General features: G+C 34.3%; 2 protein-coding genes across 8 annotated transcripts in view; one reads left to right on the top strand and one right to left on the bottom strand.

The window, feature by feature from the left end:
• The window catches only part of LOC122401064 (integrin alpha-PS2), a 79,527-nt gene extending 78,074 nt beyond the window's left edge, over window positions 1-1,453 (top strand). For both annotated transcript variants that reach the window (XM_043402992.1, XM_043402991.1), the window contains one exon: window positions 46-1,453. In XM_043402992.1, the coding sequence (XP_043258927.1) occupies window positions 46-138 (93 nt within the window). In that variant the 3' untranslated portion in view covers window positions 139-1,453. The remainder of the gene's footprint in view (window positions 1-45) is intronic.
• A 119-nt stretch (window positions 1,454-1,572) lies between these two features.
• On the bottom strand, window positions 1,573-15,381 carry LOC122401065 (PAN2-PAN3 deadenylation complex catalytic subunit PAN2). 6 transcript variants are annotated; one of them, XM_043402997.1, is made up of 20 exons: window positions 14,976-15,381; window positions 13,732-13,919; window positions 13,347-13,516; window positions 13,040-13,160; window positions 12,765-12,961; window positions 12,453-12,666; window positions 12,236-12,372; window positions 11,776-11,922; window positions 11,448-11,544; window positions 9,400-9,633; window positions 9,081-9,326; window positions 8,076-8,322; window positions 6,959-7,138; window positions 6,705-6,871; window positions 5,373-6,151; window positions 4,411-4,628; window positions 4,199-4,328; window positions 3,534-3,755; window positions 3,189-3,450; window positions 1,573-3,103 (listed from the first exon to the last, which is right to left on the bottom strand). In XM_043402997.1, exons 1-20 carry the CDS (start codon window positions 15,055-15,057, stop codon window positions 3,089-3,091), a joined length of 4,053 nt encoding a protein of 1,350 aa, XP_043258932.1. In that variant the 5' UTR covers window positions 15,058-15,381; the 3' UTR covers window positions 1,573-3,088. The 6 variants fall into 6 exon arrangements, with proteins under 6 accessions (XP_043258932.1, XP_043258931.1, XP_043258929.1 ...); XM_043402996.1 differs by having other exon boundaries at window positions 1,573-3,450; window positions 5,373-5,889; window positions 5,983-6,151; XM_043402994.1 differs by having other exon boundaries at window positions 1,573-3,450.

Raw genomic sequence — 15,381 nt, 5'->3', positions numbered from 1 at the left:
TTTTGGAACTTAAATATTAACGATACGTATTGTTTCTGTCGTTAGTGCGGATTCTTTAAGAGGAACAGACCGTCGGACGCTCCGGAGAGGGAACCTCTAAATAGGAACGGTCACTTCCAGCACGGGGATGATCATTGAAACGTAAATCGAGGATCGATCAGTGGAATTCAATCGAAACGAAAATCGTCGAACGAGTCACTAAGTGCCTTAACTTCACGAATATTTTGAAGGAGCGGGAATATGCATTCGCTGGAACGCGTGGAACAGTTCAATTTACGATTCTGCCGTGTGCAAAATAATTTTAATTAACATTCGCGAGTGCCTTTATCTCCGAACCGAACGTGAAACTGCTAGAGTGAATTTTATAAAGGTTCTGGAGCGATACTGCGATTTCTACTGCCACTGAATACTCCTTCCAGCTCCTGCAGCTCGACCATGCAAGTTTCTAGTCAGGAGACGTCTTCTTTTTATTTTATTTTTTTTTTTAACTCGTAATTTACTTAAGCCTCCCGTTCGTCGACAAATACGAGCGTAATCGACGATCGATTAAACAGCCGAACAAATTTTATTCGAGGACGAAAAATAATAAGCGTTCGTCAAATTATTGTTTTATTTGCGTAAAATAGATGCCGAGTTATCTATTATTTTATTACGAAAAGTTCGGTGACCCAAATATTTCGGTAAGTGAGAAAATCAGAAAAGAAATTTAATTTTTAACCTCATTCGACGACAATTAACCTCAAATGATGATTAAGTTTTGAACGTTTTCAAAAACGAAACGAAGGACAGTTGCAATCGTCGTCGAATAGTATCGTAACGATTTGAATTGTTGTTCCGACGTAAGCGTACAGGAGCAATATCTAATTATATATTGTAAATACACAATAGAATATACCACGAATATCACTATGACCACAAAATCCCAAGTATTTCCGTTGGATTTACAAAATATAGTGAAATCTTTGTTTCGAATAGCTTTTTTTCTGCGAACACAAAAAAGTATTTTGAAATTTCGTGACGACTGATACTTATACGATTTCTATCGTAAAGGAATTTAATTGGCCCAACGTTTTCGACAATTTAACGATTTAATATCGATAGATCTCATTCGTTGCCGATGCCGGCAGTCGGTTTGTATTTTCTTTTTATTTTTTAACGCGAAAGTGGTCTCGAGAACGGGAATCTTTGATTATTTATTAAATTTTTACATTATATATGTACAATGTAACGTATGATAGAGCGTCGTAACATGGACGGGGACTTGCCCCGTATGTATGTGTGTACAATCTTGTAAATTATTAATTTTATTACTAAAACAATTCAGAAAAAAATAGCTAGCTAACGCAATAATAATTATGTAGAAAGTAAAAAATTTCTGAGAAATGCGGAAAGGTAGAACTGACTTGTATATACAGACTTAAGATGTAATATTAAAAGAAAAATATTATTGATACTAAGTTGGACATTTATTTCGGACGAAATAGAAAATCATTATTTACAAACTCCGTACATTTTAAACATTGGGGAATATTTAAACGAAGAAAACATCGCGCAACATAACCACACAAATATTGCTACGAAGCTGTAGTTAAAAATATTATGAAGCAATAAGCATAAAAGCACAATGCAGTATTGGTATTCATTTCTCTATTCGCCATAATTTAAACCCTATTGTTGAAAGAGGTCAAGAAGATAATTGCATACCTTTGGAAGCAATACAAATATTTCTGGAATGTTTTAGAATCAGGAAGTTTTTTATAAACCAGGAATTAATTTTCCATATGATCATTTATTGAAAAATCACAATGACGTAATGTACACAAAAACAAATGTATGATTACTATTTACCATCGAGTACCACTGATTTCTTTACAACTACATGGATCGCGTTTCCATCAAAATCAATGCGTAAGTTTTGTTGTGCACAAATTATAAGGAAATCTTTCCAGATATAAAAAAATAGATGCTCAATAATCTTGTTTCGTTTCATACATTTTGACAGCATTATTTTGCTTCTCTCTCTCTCTTTTTTTTTGACATTGGTAAAATGTATATAAAAATAATCTATGAGTACAATCGTTTGTAAAATATACTACTATCTTGTTAATATTTTTTTTTGCGTTTCGAGAGCTTCGTAGAAAAGGACCGTTTAGAAAACATTTCGGTTTACTTTAACGCTTAGAATCAATTGAAAACGGCCTGTGGTAATTGGCCGAAAACTGAAATCTGTTAGGACGAAGTTAAATCTTATAAAAATTTGTTTTTTCCCCCGCATTGCGAGCTACCGTTAGATAAAATGGTACAAAAGTTAATACATTAGAAAAGATACGTATAAAAGGAAAGTGTGAAACATTACCTTCGTACAGATTTCCCATTCAGAATTATTGCTAAATACCAACTATCAATTATATATACGTATCGTAGTACTGTTACCGAGCAGGATGGATTTGTGTTATCTTCCGGTTTGGAATATATAGAGAAATTAAAATAAATATCAATAAATGGTCGGGCAGTGAGGGATCGATACTGCTCTTCAAAACGCTAATGTGCTATCGGACAATATGTACAAATCGCCATTGCGTGGCTTACACGATTACTCTTCCTAAACTCACGATCAACAAGAATTTCTTACCTTCGGTTGCATTAATAATTTACAATGATCGATTATATGGAAACTAATTAAAATTTGATTCACATACGACGATTCGATTACGATTATACTCCACGCGACGGATGTAACGAACGGTCTAACGAATAAATATCGTAGAAGAAAAAAAATACTAAATGATTGACAATGTAATTGTACCCGTAATCTTAACCTTTACGACATCATCGCCACACTCGATGCTCAGACACGGCCTCTTCTCTCCCACCTAAGCATAATTAGACGTATCTTAAAAAAAAAGTGCATAATTCGATCGTAAATTGAAAACTCCAGGTATCGACGAATTATCGATACGTCAGGTGATGTCTTTCGAAACACTATCGTCAAAGTATTTACACTATACTTCGAAACCATCGCTTAAGCTTCACCCTCGTTGCCCGATGTAACTAAATCGTGTACTTCTTCGTGAGAATCGTCCTCGTATCAGCTGTCCGGAACCTAGAGGTAGATAGAAAGTTATTGGAAATAGAAACCGACGAAGGTACCTCGCATTTCTTAGAATAGGATTACTTGTCGCCCTTACTTTCCACTGTAATTGACTGCCAACATGGTAAAGCTCTTTCAAAGACTCGGCCAACTTCCCAGAACCTTCTAATTCCTTGTATTTGCGATACAATTCGAGCGCAGCGCGAGCATCCTCCGTCGAATCGTGTGTTTCGGATTGAATCTTTTTACCCAAAAAGTGCCACGTTAAAAAACGTAACGATACCATGCGATGATGGGGCAAATGAAAGAGCAATACTGTATCTACAATCTGTTCCGGTGGCACAACTAAATTTATTACCCTGCAACAATTGACGATACGATTAACTACCAGTCTCGCACGTTTCCCACGAAATTTGATCGATTTTGTAAAATAGTTCGTCACCTAAAGTCATTCTTTAGGCCATGACCCACGAATATTATTCCATTGTCAACCAAGAACCGTAACTTTTGATAAGTTGACTTGAGCGTAGTCAAATGTTTACTGCTAAAATTAGCATCCAGATCACCAGGTTGAATTCCACTGAACTTTGTCAGGTAATCGACCACTTGCTCTTGAGTGCTTATGTAATCGTCTATGAAAGGAGTACCTTCCAAAGGACCTTGCCTATTTAACACAATGAAACTATTAACGACATGAAACACAAAGTATTACATTTTTAGAAATATCCCTTTGGCGATTATATGAAATTGAAAGAAAGGATAGAAACCATGGAAGGATGGGAAGATGCTTACACGTAGTGTTGCTTATGACCGATAAACAGCTACAACCACAAAAATACAGATTTATTCTCAATTATCTCCGTCAGTTAAAAATTTAGTCGAGTATCGAACAAGACCAGATTAAATAAACCCAGTTTCTCAGCCTACTCCAAGAAAAGACTAATAGTTTTCCCACGATGTAAGAAATTAGGCGATAGTGGAAGGTGTTGGTGTAGAATATAAGATCCAAATGAAGGAAACGAAGGCTAGGTGAAATTTTATATTAACAGGGATTGATAAATACGAGATATCGCTGCGCTCCAATTACTGAACAATAATTGTACACACCCGCGTATGCAAGTGATGCGTGCAACAGACATATGACTCGGTTTTATAGTGGACATTTTCCCATCGCTTCGAAGCTCAGACTCTTCTTGATTCAAAGTAACGAATTCTGCATCGATTCCTACCAATTCCCCTGTAATTTTGTTCGCAATTATCATTATTTCATCGTACCGGAAGAAATCTTTCTTCTTCAGAATTCATTCTTTTCGTTCGACCTTTTTTCGGCATTTCGTCGGATGTTAGGGGGGTAAACGTGATCCCTCTAGTTCCTCCACTGCGAGCTATGCATTTGTCTTCTCCGAAAACGTCGTACGTAAGGGGACTGACAAAAGGTGCTGGTTCGGGTGCTGGCACAGCCGTATAGTGAAGAACACACGGAACTTTCCAATCGAGATTGAACCAAACTGCCTCGTGTGGTGTTACCGCTGATATGCTGTACCAAAACATACCAATTTTAGACCTATTTCGAAGTCTAAATGTTTACATATCATTTACATAATCCCAAAAAATCATCGCATTAAAGACAAAAGGGAAGATTCTTCGAACGCACGTCATCCATTATTGTCTTCCAAAACAAGTGTTTTACGAGTAATGTTAGTTTCGTATATTGGGAAAGAAATAGTATTCATGCGGGTCTAGTCAGGCGGCTATATCTGCCATTGTTATGTATAAGGAATATGGCCGGTGCAAGGTCTTAGATAAGAATCAACAGTGATCCTTCGTAATAAAAATTCCTTATAATACGATCAATAGATATCGAGAACCCGCTTCTTGTCAATGACATTAATCATTGGGGATATTTTCCTGTCACTTTTATTTATTGATTCGCCAAACGATTCAGCTTTATCAAAGTGCTGTTTGTGGTGTTCTGTAGCTTATTAGTTTCTGTTCATCAGTGTTGTGATTATAACCGACACGTATGCACGTATTTGTTTCTACTGAAGCGTGAAATGATGCGAACGAAGCGCGACAATCCTTTTGTGATACCTAACAGCAAGTGTAACAAAGTCGTTAGAGTATTATGGGAACATTGCAAAAGAAGTGTCCAAAATCTCGACGGGAGTAAGTACTCAAAGTGATATTACTTTGACCTACAGTCGTTATTTAAATTATAGAATTCATTATCTTCATAATATTTATGAATCTTTCGAAAGATAAAGCAAATCTTATCACTTACCAAAAGTCGTTCAAAATATACCACTGCGAAACCGCGCTGCCAGTCGATCTTTCATGATAATGTGGTCCGACCCGTAGCAACGCAACAATGTTCCTCCTGTCTTCGTTGCTTTTGTCATTGATGTAACAAACAACGGCACTAAGGCTATATTGCATTTTACTTATTTTATTTGGACCTTCGTCGGTTGCATTCGCGTTTTCTCCATCCCCATTATCCGGTCCGGTGACGTGATTCTCTGGCTCTTTTCCTTCGGAATCTGTTCCAGGACTTTCCGAATCTCCTTGCGCCTTGCCATCGCCCTGACCATTTTCTACTATGATCTCTTCGCTAGGCTTACTACTTTCGGTAGAAATACTCTTTGAACTATTAATTTTTTCCACGAACAGTTCACCGTTACTGTTCAGAGAAATTTCAATATTGTGTGGAATCCACGAATGTGAATAGTACAAATGACTAGGCGGCGTTGCAACAGACGTAGTCGTCATAGGAGGTGTAACGGGCGATGTTGATACATTTTCTATAAAAAAAAACACACACAAAAATAAAATATGGAAATGTATGCTATATCGTCTGATTATAGCATAACAATTTGTAAGGTCTATCGAATTACCTGAATCTCTACCAATGTGTCTGAATCTACAACCAACTCGAGTGCAATTGTTACCGTATCGACAAGGTTTTACGGTGATTGGAACGGGGCTCGAAGATGGACTACTTTCTTTCCCACTTAATACTTTTTGAACGACTATGTCCATCTGGGCTTGCCAGAATGCTTTGTCCTAAAATTGATGCTCGATTAAAAAACCTCGAAGTTATTAAATTTTATATTGCTGCAGTCTACAGGGTGCAGTCATAAATTAATGCCTGTGATTAAAATGTACGAGAATAAATTATGCGAGTCATTAGTTTCCCAGAGTCTGAAACCTAAATCTTCCATATCGGTTATGATAAGAGATAAAATAGCGTGCCCGCAACTGTTGTCACCCATTTAATTTAACAGTGTGATCTCTCGACGTAATGTATTAAAAAAAAATCGTATATAGTATCATTTATTGTTGATGTTTCCAAACGAGAACAGAACGATAATATGTAAACTTGCACCAAGTACAATAAAATATTATTATTATATATATTCGTTACTACGATAAAGCTGCCATTTCGTGACAATGCACAAGATGTGCTGCCTTCGGGTAATCTAAATTCTGAATTAGAAATGTATGGATTAATTAATAAATTCTTTAGAAAGAATTTTATACATTTTTATGACTGCTCCTGGTAAAACCACTAGACTTTGTACTATAGGATGTATGTATAAGTTCGTGCTTAATGTACCTGCTGTGTATCTAAACCACAGTTCAGAGCCAATATTTGAGGTAATTTAGTCAATTGTCGAGATTGGAGAGTGGGTGTAAATTTTTGACAATTGTCACACCATGCAGGTGTAATTTTCTCGGGTCTTAAACTGCGGGCAAGAACACTTGTAAACGGAACCTCCTCAGCTAGAAAAGGTAAAATTCGTTCGTTTAAGATCCGAGGAAGATATACGATGCACATGGAATACGGTGTTAGCTTGAAGAGTAGCTTACAAGGGTGCAATAACTCTGGATAAACTAAGTTACACAGCAACATGATGGAATGTTTTGTAGCTTCTTGCCCACATTTGAGACAGCGATGTATATGCATTTGTTCGGACCCAAACAGACGACTGATCTCTGTCTCTTCGTCTCGCACCTCATTTTCTTCAATAGACTTTTTGTTGTTCTTATCTACCCATAATAAATACTTATTTAAAATCTGAATAAATTAATTTTAATAATACTCAACTACATGCCAATGATAAAAATGTGTAAAAAATAATATTCTTTATCGAGGATCTATTCAGCATTATCTTGATAAGTAAGTTATATTTATGGGGAATGTTATTTGTATCAGCAATCCACTAGTAAATGTTTTAAAAAAATAATGTAATTTTCATCACCTACGATAAATGTTAATTGTGTTCAAAACAACTCAATTGTATAGGGTAATCCACACAACACAATCACCTCAAATATTCCCTGTTTTTTATGATAGAAAAAGCTATCAGAGAAGTCGTTTAATTTAAGAAAATAAATTTTTTTTAAAGATGTAATGAAGCACGCGAATGACTTTAGAATTGGAAATTTTAAAAACAATAATAACACCGAAACTATAGATCCTCTTTAAAACAAATCGATCGTTTCTTCGAGAACTTTTTCCTAACATTAAAAACGGTGAGCATATTTGTACTGATTATACTATACATACTACCCTGTTCAAAGAGACATAAAATTATTTTGTATAAATAAGACATGCACTCGCGGAAAGTAATGTCTTCTTTCTTGTAAAAGAAAAAAAAAGATGGAATTATATGTAATGCATAAAAATACGGTCCAGCAAGCAACGGGGAAGCTTTATTTACAAATGTAGCAAAATCAAAAACAAAAAAAGAGTGATAGCTGCAGTATCCTAAGAATACGGGAACGAAAGCACGTTTCTTTTCAGATAAAATAATATTCATGTTTGAAAAAAATGCTAGACTAGAAGAAATGAAGAAATTGGATTTAATATTCTTTGGATATATCGCCGCAATCACCGAGTAAGTGCAAATATACGATCGGATACAAAATGAAAAATAAACACAAAGAGTGCCCAATGTGAAGGTTACACATAAATTGTGTTTACCTTTCGATGTGATCCACATATATTTACCATCCTCATCTTGCTTCCTCCTCTTTTTCCTCTCTTCGTCGTGACTTCTATATCTAGAACCAATGTCCTGCAAAATACTAGGAAAGTCTTGTTCATTATAAACGAATGGCGGACATTTGGGACCTGACTTAAGGCGAGCAGCTTCTTCTTCCTCTTGCTGTCGTTTTCTCGTTTCCAATATTTCGTAATGAATTTGATGCAGAATAAATCTGTTCCAACTCTGAAAGGAAATTTAAAGAGATCTATACATATTAACATATCCTTATTAATATACTTCTATATAAAGCGTCGCTTTAGCAAAACTAAATTAAACATATATTCTTTTTAAATAAAAAACTAGGCCTCTGTATTTTCGATTAACTTAAAAGAATGAGCGAAATATTAAGGGCATGTAGCATATTAGAACATTTAACACGTTGATTGCTATGATAAATTCGTGCATAAGTTCCACCAGACTTTCTGGGCGTATGTATTTTTAAACAAAACAATTGATTACATTTAGTCATGGTACCTCATGTGTATTCAATGCTTGGTAATCTAATCTTAATCTCTTCAAATCCAAGCTACGACCTCGCGTTCAAAAGCATCTATTACAAAAGTAAACATAACGCGCAACGATTACACGCCCGTTCTATATTACAACGAAAAATAATGTATGCTCTGAACCTGCAAACGTAAAGTAAATTTATATAGAATAATTTTGTTTTCCAATAAGTCTGGTCTATTGTTTTCGTAATATTTTATTGAATTTATTCTATATTTTTATAAATACTTATTCAATTTATTTCTATTTATAAAAGTAGCATGGCAGTCAATGTGTTGAGATGTTTACAATAAACCGTATTTATTATTTTCATAATTATAAGGTGTTGAGGTATCAAGTAACTCAATCGAAAGACACAATCAGGCGATGCTCCATTATTTTAAGCAATGTATTTTAATTTTTTAATCAATACTTATGATAGCAATCGATCGTACTTGTATCAGTCTAATCAAATTGGTTTTTCTTTTAGCTTCCGGATGTAGATCGCTCAGTATGAGTCCCAAGGCTGCCGCTTCCGGCACCGTTCTAAAAGCTCGAAGGAAATTAGCAGCCTGGCAAGGCAATCCCCGCGATGTGTCCAACATGTGAAACAAGAATCCTAGTTCACAAGAAAGGCAGAATTCTCTTTGGCACGAGTGAGAGAGCAATGCTATCCTTACAGGTTCGCAATAGTAAAGTAACTGGAAAACATGGAATTTTGACAAAGAAATAGAGGATCCCTCTACGATTCGTTATTCTAATTACTGCACTTACCTGCAACATAGCATTACAATAACTGTTGGGAAGTGTGGCTTCCAAGCCGCAGAAGCTGGTACGATTATATTGATCAAAATCGAACTCGTCATAACCGAGACGTGAATATTTCACCTCGATTTTACGATAACGTTTTGGTATGGCCACAAAGGTACCGTCATCTGTTTTAGACCGTGAGTCCCCCGCGAAAAGCTTTGCGACTACACCACGTCGTTTTTCCAAATTGTAAGGTATCTGCAAAAGAGGTATTATTTATTTTTTTTTTCTCAATCAGTCGGATATTTTTCGTTTTTCTTTCTGGGATGGTCTGTACGTGAATTATACTATGCACGGGTAATCTTTTTGTAGTAAATATTATACAATGCGGTGTACCATTGCATCATTACATCTTAGATGTAATTTGGACCGTGAAAAAATAAATAATACCTATTAAACACGCGTGGGACCGAGCCAATAAGTTAGGCTTACACGTATGTCTTATAATCTTTATTTCACTCAAATACAATTTCTATTATACATTCTTTGAGAAACATATTCTTTAAACATTAAGCATACGAAGATTATTGAGTATAAATTATTAAATTGGAACTAATAAAATGCATCAATTACAAACACATTGTGCTTGAGGCAAGTGTAAAGGCAGTAGTACTTTTTACGCTGATTCGTAAAATACAGAACCATACTTTTAAAACATTGATATTTTCTTTTGGAACTTTAGTAAATACCATTGTTTCTCATTTTTCACAGTTCTTAATAGTTTAAAATCGTAATACTCGATTTTTACTTCAACCTTTTACCAGCCATACGAAAATTGTTTAACTGTGTATTTTCAAGGGAATAATTACATATATTTATTTCTTTTTAGTTTTCAACATTTGAGATATTCAACATACAGGAATTAAAAATTTCAAAATATGGTACGTATTTTCTTTTCTTTTTCAAGTAGTATAACTATAGTATAAACTATACAATGTATCTATATGAACAACATTTTTGAAGCACACATATTTTTTCTCTCTAAATTGGCACATTGTTGATATTTATATAGATATAGTGTTAATTAACGAATTCTCTTCTGGAAGAAATTAAAACAATACCAATCACTGCTCCTCAATAACATATTCAAAATCACGCATGCAAAAGTACTTCAGGAAAGATTGTATGACCCACAAAAATAAGGGGTAACTAAAAATACATTTTATAATAAGAACTTACAAATTTATGTTTTTTATCATTTTAGTGATAGAATTGAGATCAGGTAAACATGCTTATATAGACTTCTAATAATATTTTTCTTTTTTTAACAACGATAACATTATGGCCAAGTATTTTAACGAAAGAATATATTAACTAAAATTGGGAAAGAACATTTCAACATTGTATGAGTATGTTTTCAGTGTCCCACTTAGGTCTTTTTCTCTTGTACATTATTGCACAGAAAATTATTAGAATACTGTGATCTAGCTTATGAAAATATATCACGTTTTTTAAACTTTGTTCACGGACTACAATATTTATCACGAGACGTTATCAGTCTTAATCACGTATTATTTTGGTTTTCCTACAAAATTAAAAGCTTTAATCATATTGAGCTTGACTGTTTGTCACATTGCTCTTGAGTATATTTTTTAGGTATTCAATATAATTAATATTGTCTTGTATAACTGATTCAATTAATGATATACATACCTTGTGCGACAATATATACGGAATGTATAAAAACAACCAAATATAACTATACATTCCATATTAAAAAAAAAAAAAGAAAAAAAAAAAATTTCTTCAGAAACAACTTAGACTATTAAAATTTAAAGATAAAAGGGGAAATTCCCAACTTTTAACAGTGATAATTCATTGTGTTTTGTCACTTCCTTTGTGACGTAATTAAAACAACAGGGGGGTTTAAACATTAAAAAATAACATAATTAATTTTTCATAGTTGTAATTGGAAATCATGGGAAATATTTGTAGGATGGAAGGATAGGAAGTTTGGTTTTTAGAATTGGAGAAGAATACTGTAGAGGAGTGGGAGAATATTGTTTCCTCACTTGATTTCTGCGAAACGCCTGAGGATTTGGTGCATAGCCTATTGTTCCTTGCATTTTCATTGTGCGCAGAATCTCGGGATCAATCAATGGTGTTTTCCTGTGAACATAATTTATTTGTTTCCAATTTCTTGGACGTACAGGGTGTAATTTAATTTATAAAAAAATTTCAACAATTGATTTAACATTTAAAAACAATGATACATTAAATTACACTCTGTGTATATTTGTATATAATTGTACATTAAATGTGTAAATTTATGTTTATATGACCTTTTATTCTATCTATGCATCAATAAATGTTTATTACTTATTGATAAGAATTACTTACCTATAGACTTTTTTTAAATATTCTTCCGGCCAATCACTTAATAATGGATGTCCTGTATAAACAATAGGTATTGTACTTAGAGGTGTAATATCATCATCGAATGATACAGATTGAACTGATTCAACAGGGTCAGCGAATTCTGTTGGCCTAAATAAATGAGAGCAATACATTCTTTTTATTATCCTTCTAGCTACAGGTATCCCTCGAGTTACGCGGTTTTGGAGCAATTTTGTTTAAAGAGAATATATATATATATATATGTAATTATAGATGAATGTTTTAAATAAAAAAGATAATAGGTATTTCGCAATATGTATTTCACAATAGTTTGTATATATTTCAGAATATTTCAGAGACTAATTTTGAGTCTCGACTTACGCGGAACCAATTAACCACGTAACTCGAGGGATACCTGTATAAGTAATGGATAATTTCTAATTTTATCAATATGTCTACGAACCGAGAGAATGTATTAAACTGAGGTTCCGGTGTATTCGTAGACATAAGATGTATAGAACCTGCTGAATCTCCAAAGCAAAGGCATTGAGATGTAGAGGATACTTCAAATGATAATATCATAGCACCACCAGTAGCAACCTACCGATATAAAAAAATTGGTGTGCACACAATGTAATACAAGATTGTTTCTAAGAATGCAGCATACATGCAACATTTACCTGATACAAGCATGTCATAGGTGGTTGTACATTAGCATAGATAGTATCAAGAAGTTGCATTTGGCCCAGTGGTGATACGACCGCTAAACGGCTTGAATAACTAGGTAGGAACTTCAATAAAAGGGGGTATACTAGAGTTGTGACAGGACTTAGTGCTCTCATTTGCCTTAAGTCGTATGCCATTAAGAATCGATCGACCGAAAGACCTTGACGACTAAATCCACAGGTAGATTTAGGAAGAAATATAACTTTAAAGACAACTTTAATGAATTTTAATAAATTATTAATACATCTGATTATTTTGAATCTCACCTGTTACTAAAACCACAGGTAACAAGGTAATTTCCTTGAACATCAAAATCACTGAGAGAACCACTATGGGTATCAAAAGTATGTTCTATCGATAGTGTATTCGGATCTCTGAGATCAATTCTCCCTGCAGGATTACCAGCACATATAAGTCTATTATGCTGTCTTAAAATTGCACAACCACTTTCTCCTACATTTACCTATAAGCGCAAGAGAGTACTAATACATGCTCATAACGTAATTATTATATTGTCCTACCAACATGTATAGAAACTCACTAATCCAGTCTCTTTTCCTCTGGTCAGATTAAAATCAATTATTTTTTCCTGATGCCCTCCCATAAGTAACCTTGTTGGTGAAATTTGAAGCATGCATTGCATATCCATCATATTTGGTGACCTATAATATTTATTTTTACATGGAACCCATAATAATATACAGTAGTGCCCACATAAGTGACCACGCTCGGGACCGGCCGGGGTCACTTAAGTGGGCAAAAATACGGTCACTTACGTGGGCACTACTGTGTATGTATACGCACACATATATATATATATATATATGTATATTATAAGATAAACGTACATATGTGTAAATATTGGTATGCCCCTCCGTAATTGACATCTTAATAAACTTTGCGTTAGGATTAAAATACCCTCATCTAATGGATGAATATGTCGTACTTCTTGCGTAGCATGCACTTGAAAGGAAGTATATTTTTGTAACCCAGGTCCATAATAAGATGTTACGTGACCCTATAAGACATTGTTTCCGATCAATGCGTTGCCTTGTCTCTAACTATTTAAATAGTAAACTTATTAAACTCCATTTCTAGCCTTATAGATTCTGATAAATACATATCACTGTACGAACATAAAGGAAGCAACAATTTAAATCACAGAAAGTAAACGACAAAGATAACAAAACAGGTATCTAGTTGTACCTATAATAACAAAAACTACTATTATACCCCTTGATTCCCCATCCACATAAGTTCTTCGACAGTATCGAAAGTGGCAGTGGAAACTCCAAATCTATCCCCCCCATCAACAAGTAAAGTGCGAGTTTCATGAAACTCAGCCCCGGCAAAATCTTCTCCAAATTGCTCAGCTGCAGGTACATATTCCTCATTGGATAAGACATAACTTGAATCTTCCCCTGTAATGAAATATGTTAACATTGACGGTGGAAATTCTCGATTTACTTAGCATTGATCATATAATTTAACACAACTTGTGATAACATTAGCTAATATTAAATATAGGTTAGTATCATTGTTAATAATTTTTCTTATCATTGCCTACAAGAGCTGTTATATCTTTAATGGAAGTACGGCACTAAATTTAGCATTTAAAGTAGTAAAGTACCACCAGATTTATCATCCATATCAAATTAAGAATATTTTTTAGGTTTATTTAAAGTTGAACAGTCGATTGAAACTATACATTAATGTTTGAAAACAATGGAAAGTGATGGAATAATACTACTGAGTAATAAGACTATAACTTATTAAAATGTCAGATAGAAGAATAATAGAATTGTCAAAGTAAATATTTGAGAAATAGAAATGTTATTTGAATGAGAAGTATTTTATTAAGAATCTTGGGATATTTTAAATATTTTAGATCTATTATAGTGGAAAATAAAGAGAAAGTATAAGGAAGAATAATATATTAGAGATTACAGCGGGACTAAATTTGTGTTCACATTTTATTGTACAATTCTTGCATACGTTCATGCAGTTTGCAAAGTTTAGCTTTACACTTTGTCAAAAATATTCTATAAATCCTTTATTTCAAAGTATAAGGTGAATTTGGTGTAGGCCTTTTACAGACCATTAAAAAAAATAATATTTTGTATGGTATCTGGAAAATATCATACAGCTTTCTAAACTGTATTTTTTAACCTATTATAATTATATTACTCATCAAGTTTTCTTGTTGTATTTGAATTACTATTTTATATGCGTTTGCTTTAACGTTCTCTAAGTAAAATAATATTTGAGAACCTTGTTTCAAATTTTATTCACCTCTGGCAGTAGGACGCCAGATCGCGCACCATGATTCGAGCAACGAGTGTCACGGAGCAGAGAGGTTTCGCGCCTTTCTTAGTCTTCGAATCTTCGTTCGAATAGATTGCTCTTTGACACAATGGGGAGCTTTTCGCGCGTTTAGGAGAAAGAAAGAATATTAGGGAATATAAGAAAGGACTCACAGAGGAGTTCTTGTTCGTCACCACCGCTCTCAACCGTGGCCTCTACGGTCAGGTCGTAGTGGCCCAAAACCGGATAGTCCATAATAGTCCCGTCTTCAGGCTGTTCGTTTTTGAAGCATCGAGTTGCCGTCAGTACATAGGTAGCCGTAGAATTGCCGTTCTGACGATCGTTCTCTTTTCATAGCACACTTTCCGACACGCACACGCACGCACGTACTTTAGTCGCCTTGGCAACTGTGCAACAAGCGAAACACTTCGTCACAGATATACACCTTTTTCACGCCACTGCACGATCCGAACGTTTAAAAATACGAACGATACAACACCTCTAACAATATTTTATCACGATACGCGAGCTGGCCCGTTCATTAAGATACCTTTAATTCATGATTCCACTTTTCTGCGC

The sequence above is a fragment of the Colletes gigas genome, unplaced genomic scaffold (genome assembly GCF_013123115.1).
Source record: "Colletes gigas isolate AHSC1104 unplaced genomic scaffold, ASM1312311v1 Colletes_gigas_Sc00021, whole genome shotgun sequence".
Classification (NCBI taxonomy): Eukaryota; Metazoa; Arthropoda; class Insecta; order Hymenoptera; family Colletidae; genus Colletes; species Colletes gigas.
The sequence above is the reverse complement of the archived record's forward strand: the minus strand, read 5'-3'. Positions and strand labels throughout refer to the sequence as shown.

What these genes read in the sequence shown, in the direction of transcription:
- LOC122401065 (XM_043402994.1), bottom strand. Translation starts at nt 15,057, where the DNA reads ATGGACTATCCGGTTTTGGGCCACTACGACCTGACCGTAGAGGCCACG. An exon ending in AGGCGTTTCGCAGAAATCAA is followed by an intron (nt 9,634 to 11,447) that starts GTGAGGAAACAA and finishes CCTCTTTTGCAG; the next exon opens with ATACCTTACAATTTGGAAAA. An exon ending in TATATTTTGAACGACTTTTG is followed by an intron (nt 4,629 to 5,372) that starts GTAAGTGATAAG and finishes GTTTTGGTACAG; the next exon opens with CATATCAGCGGTAACACCAC.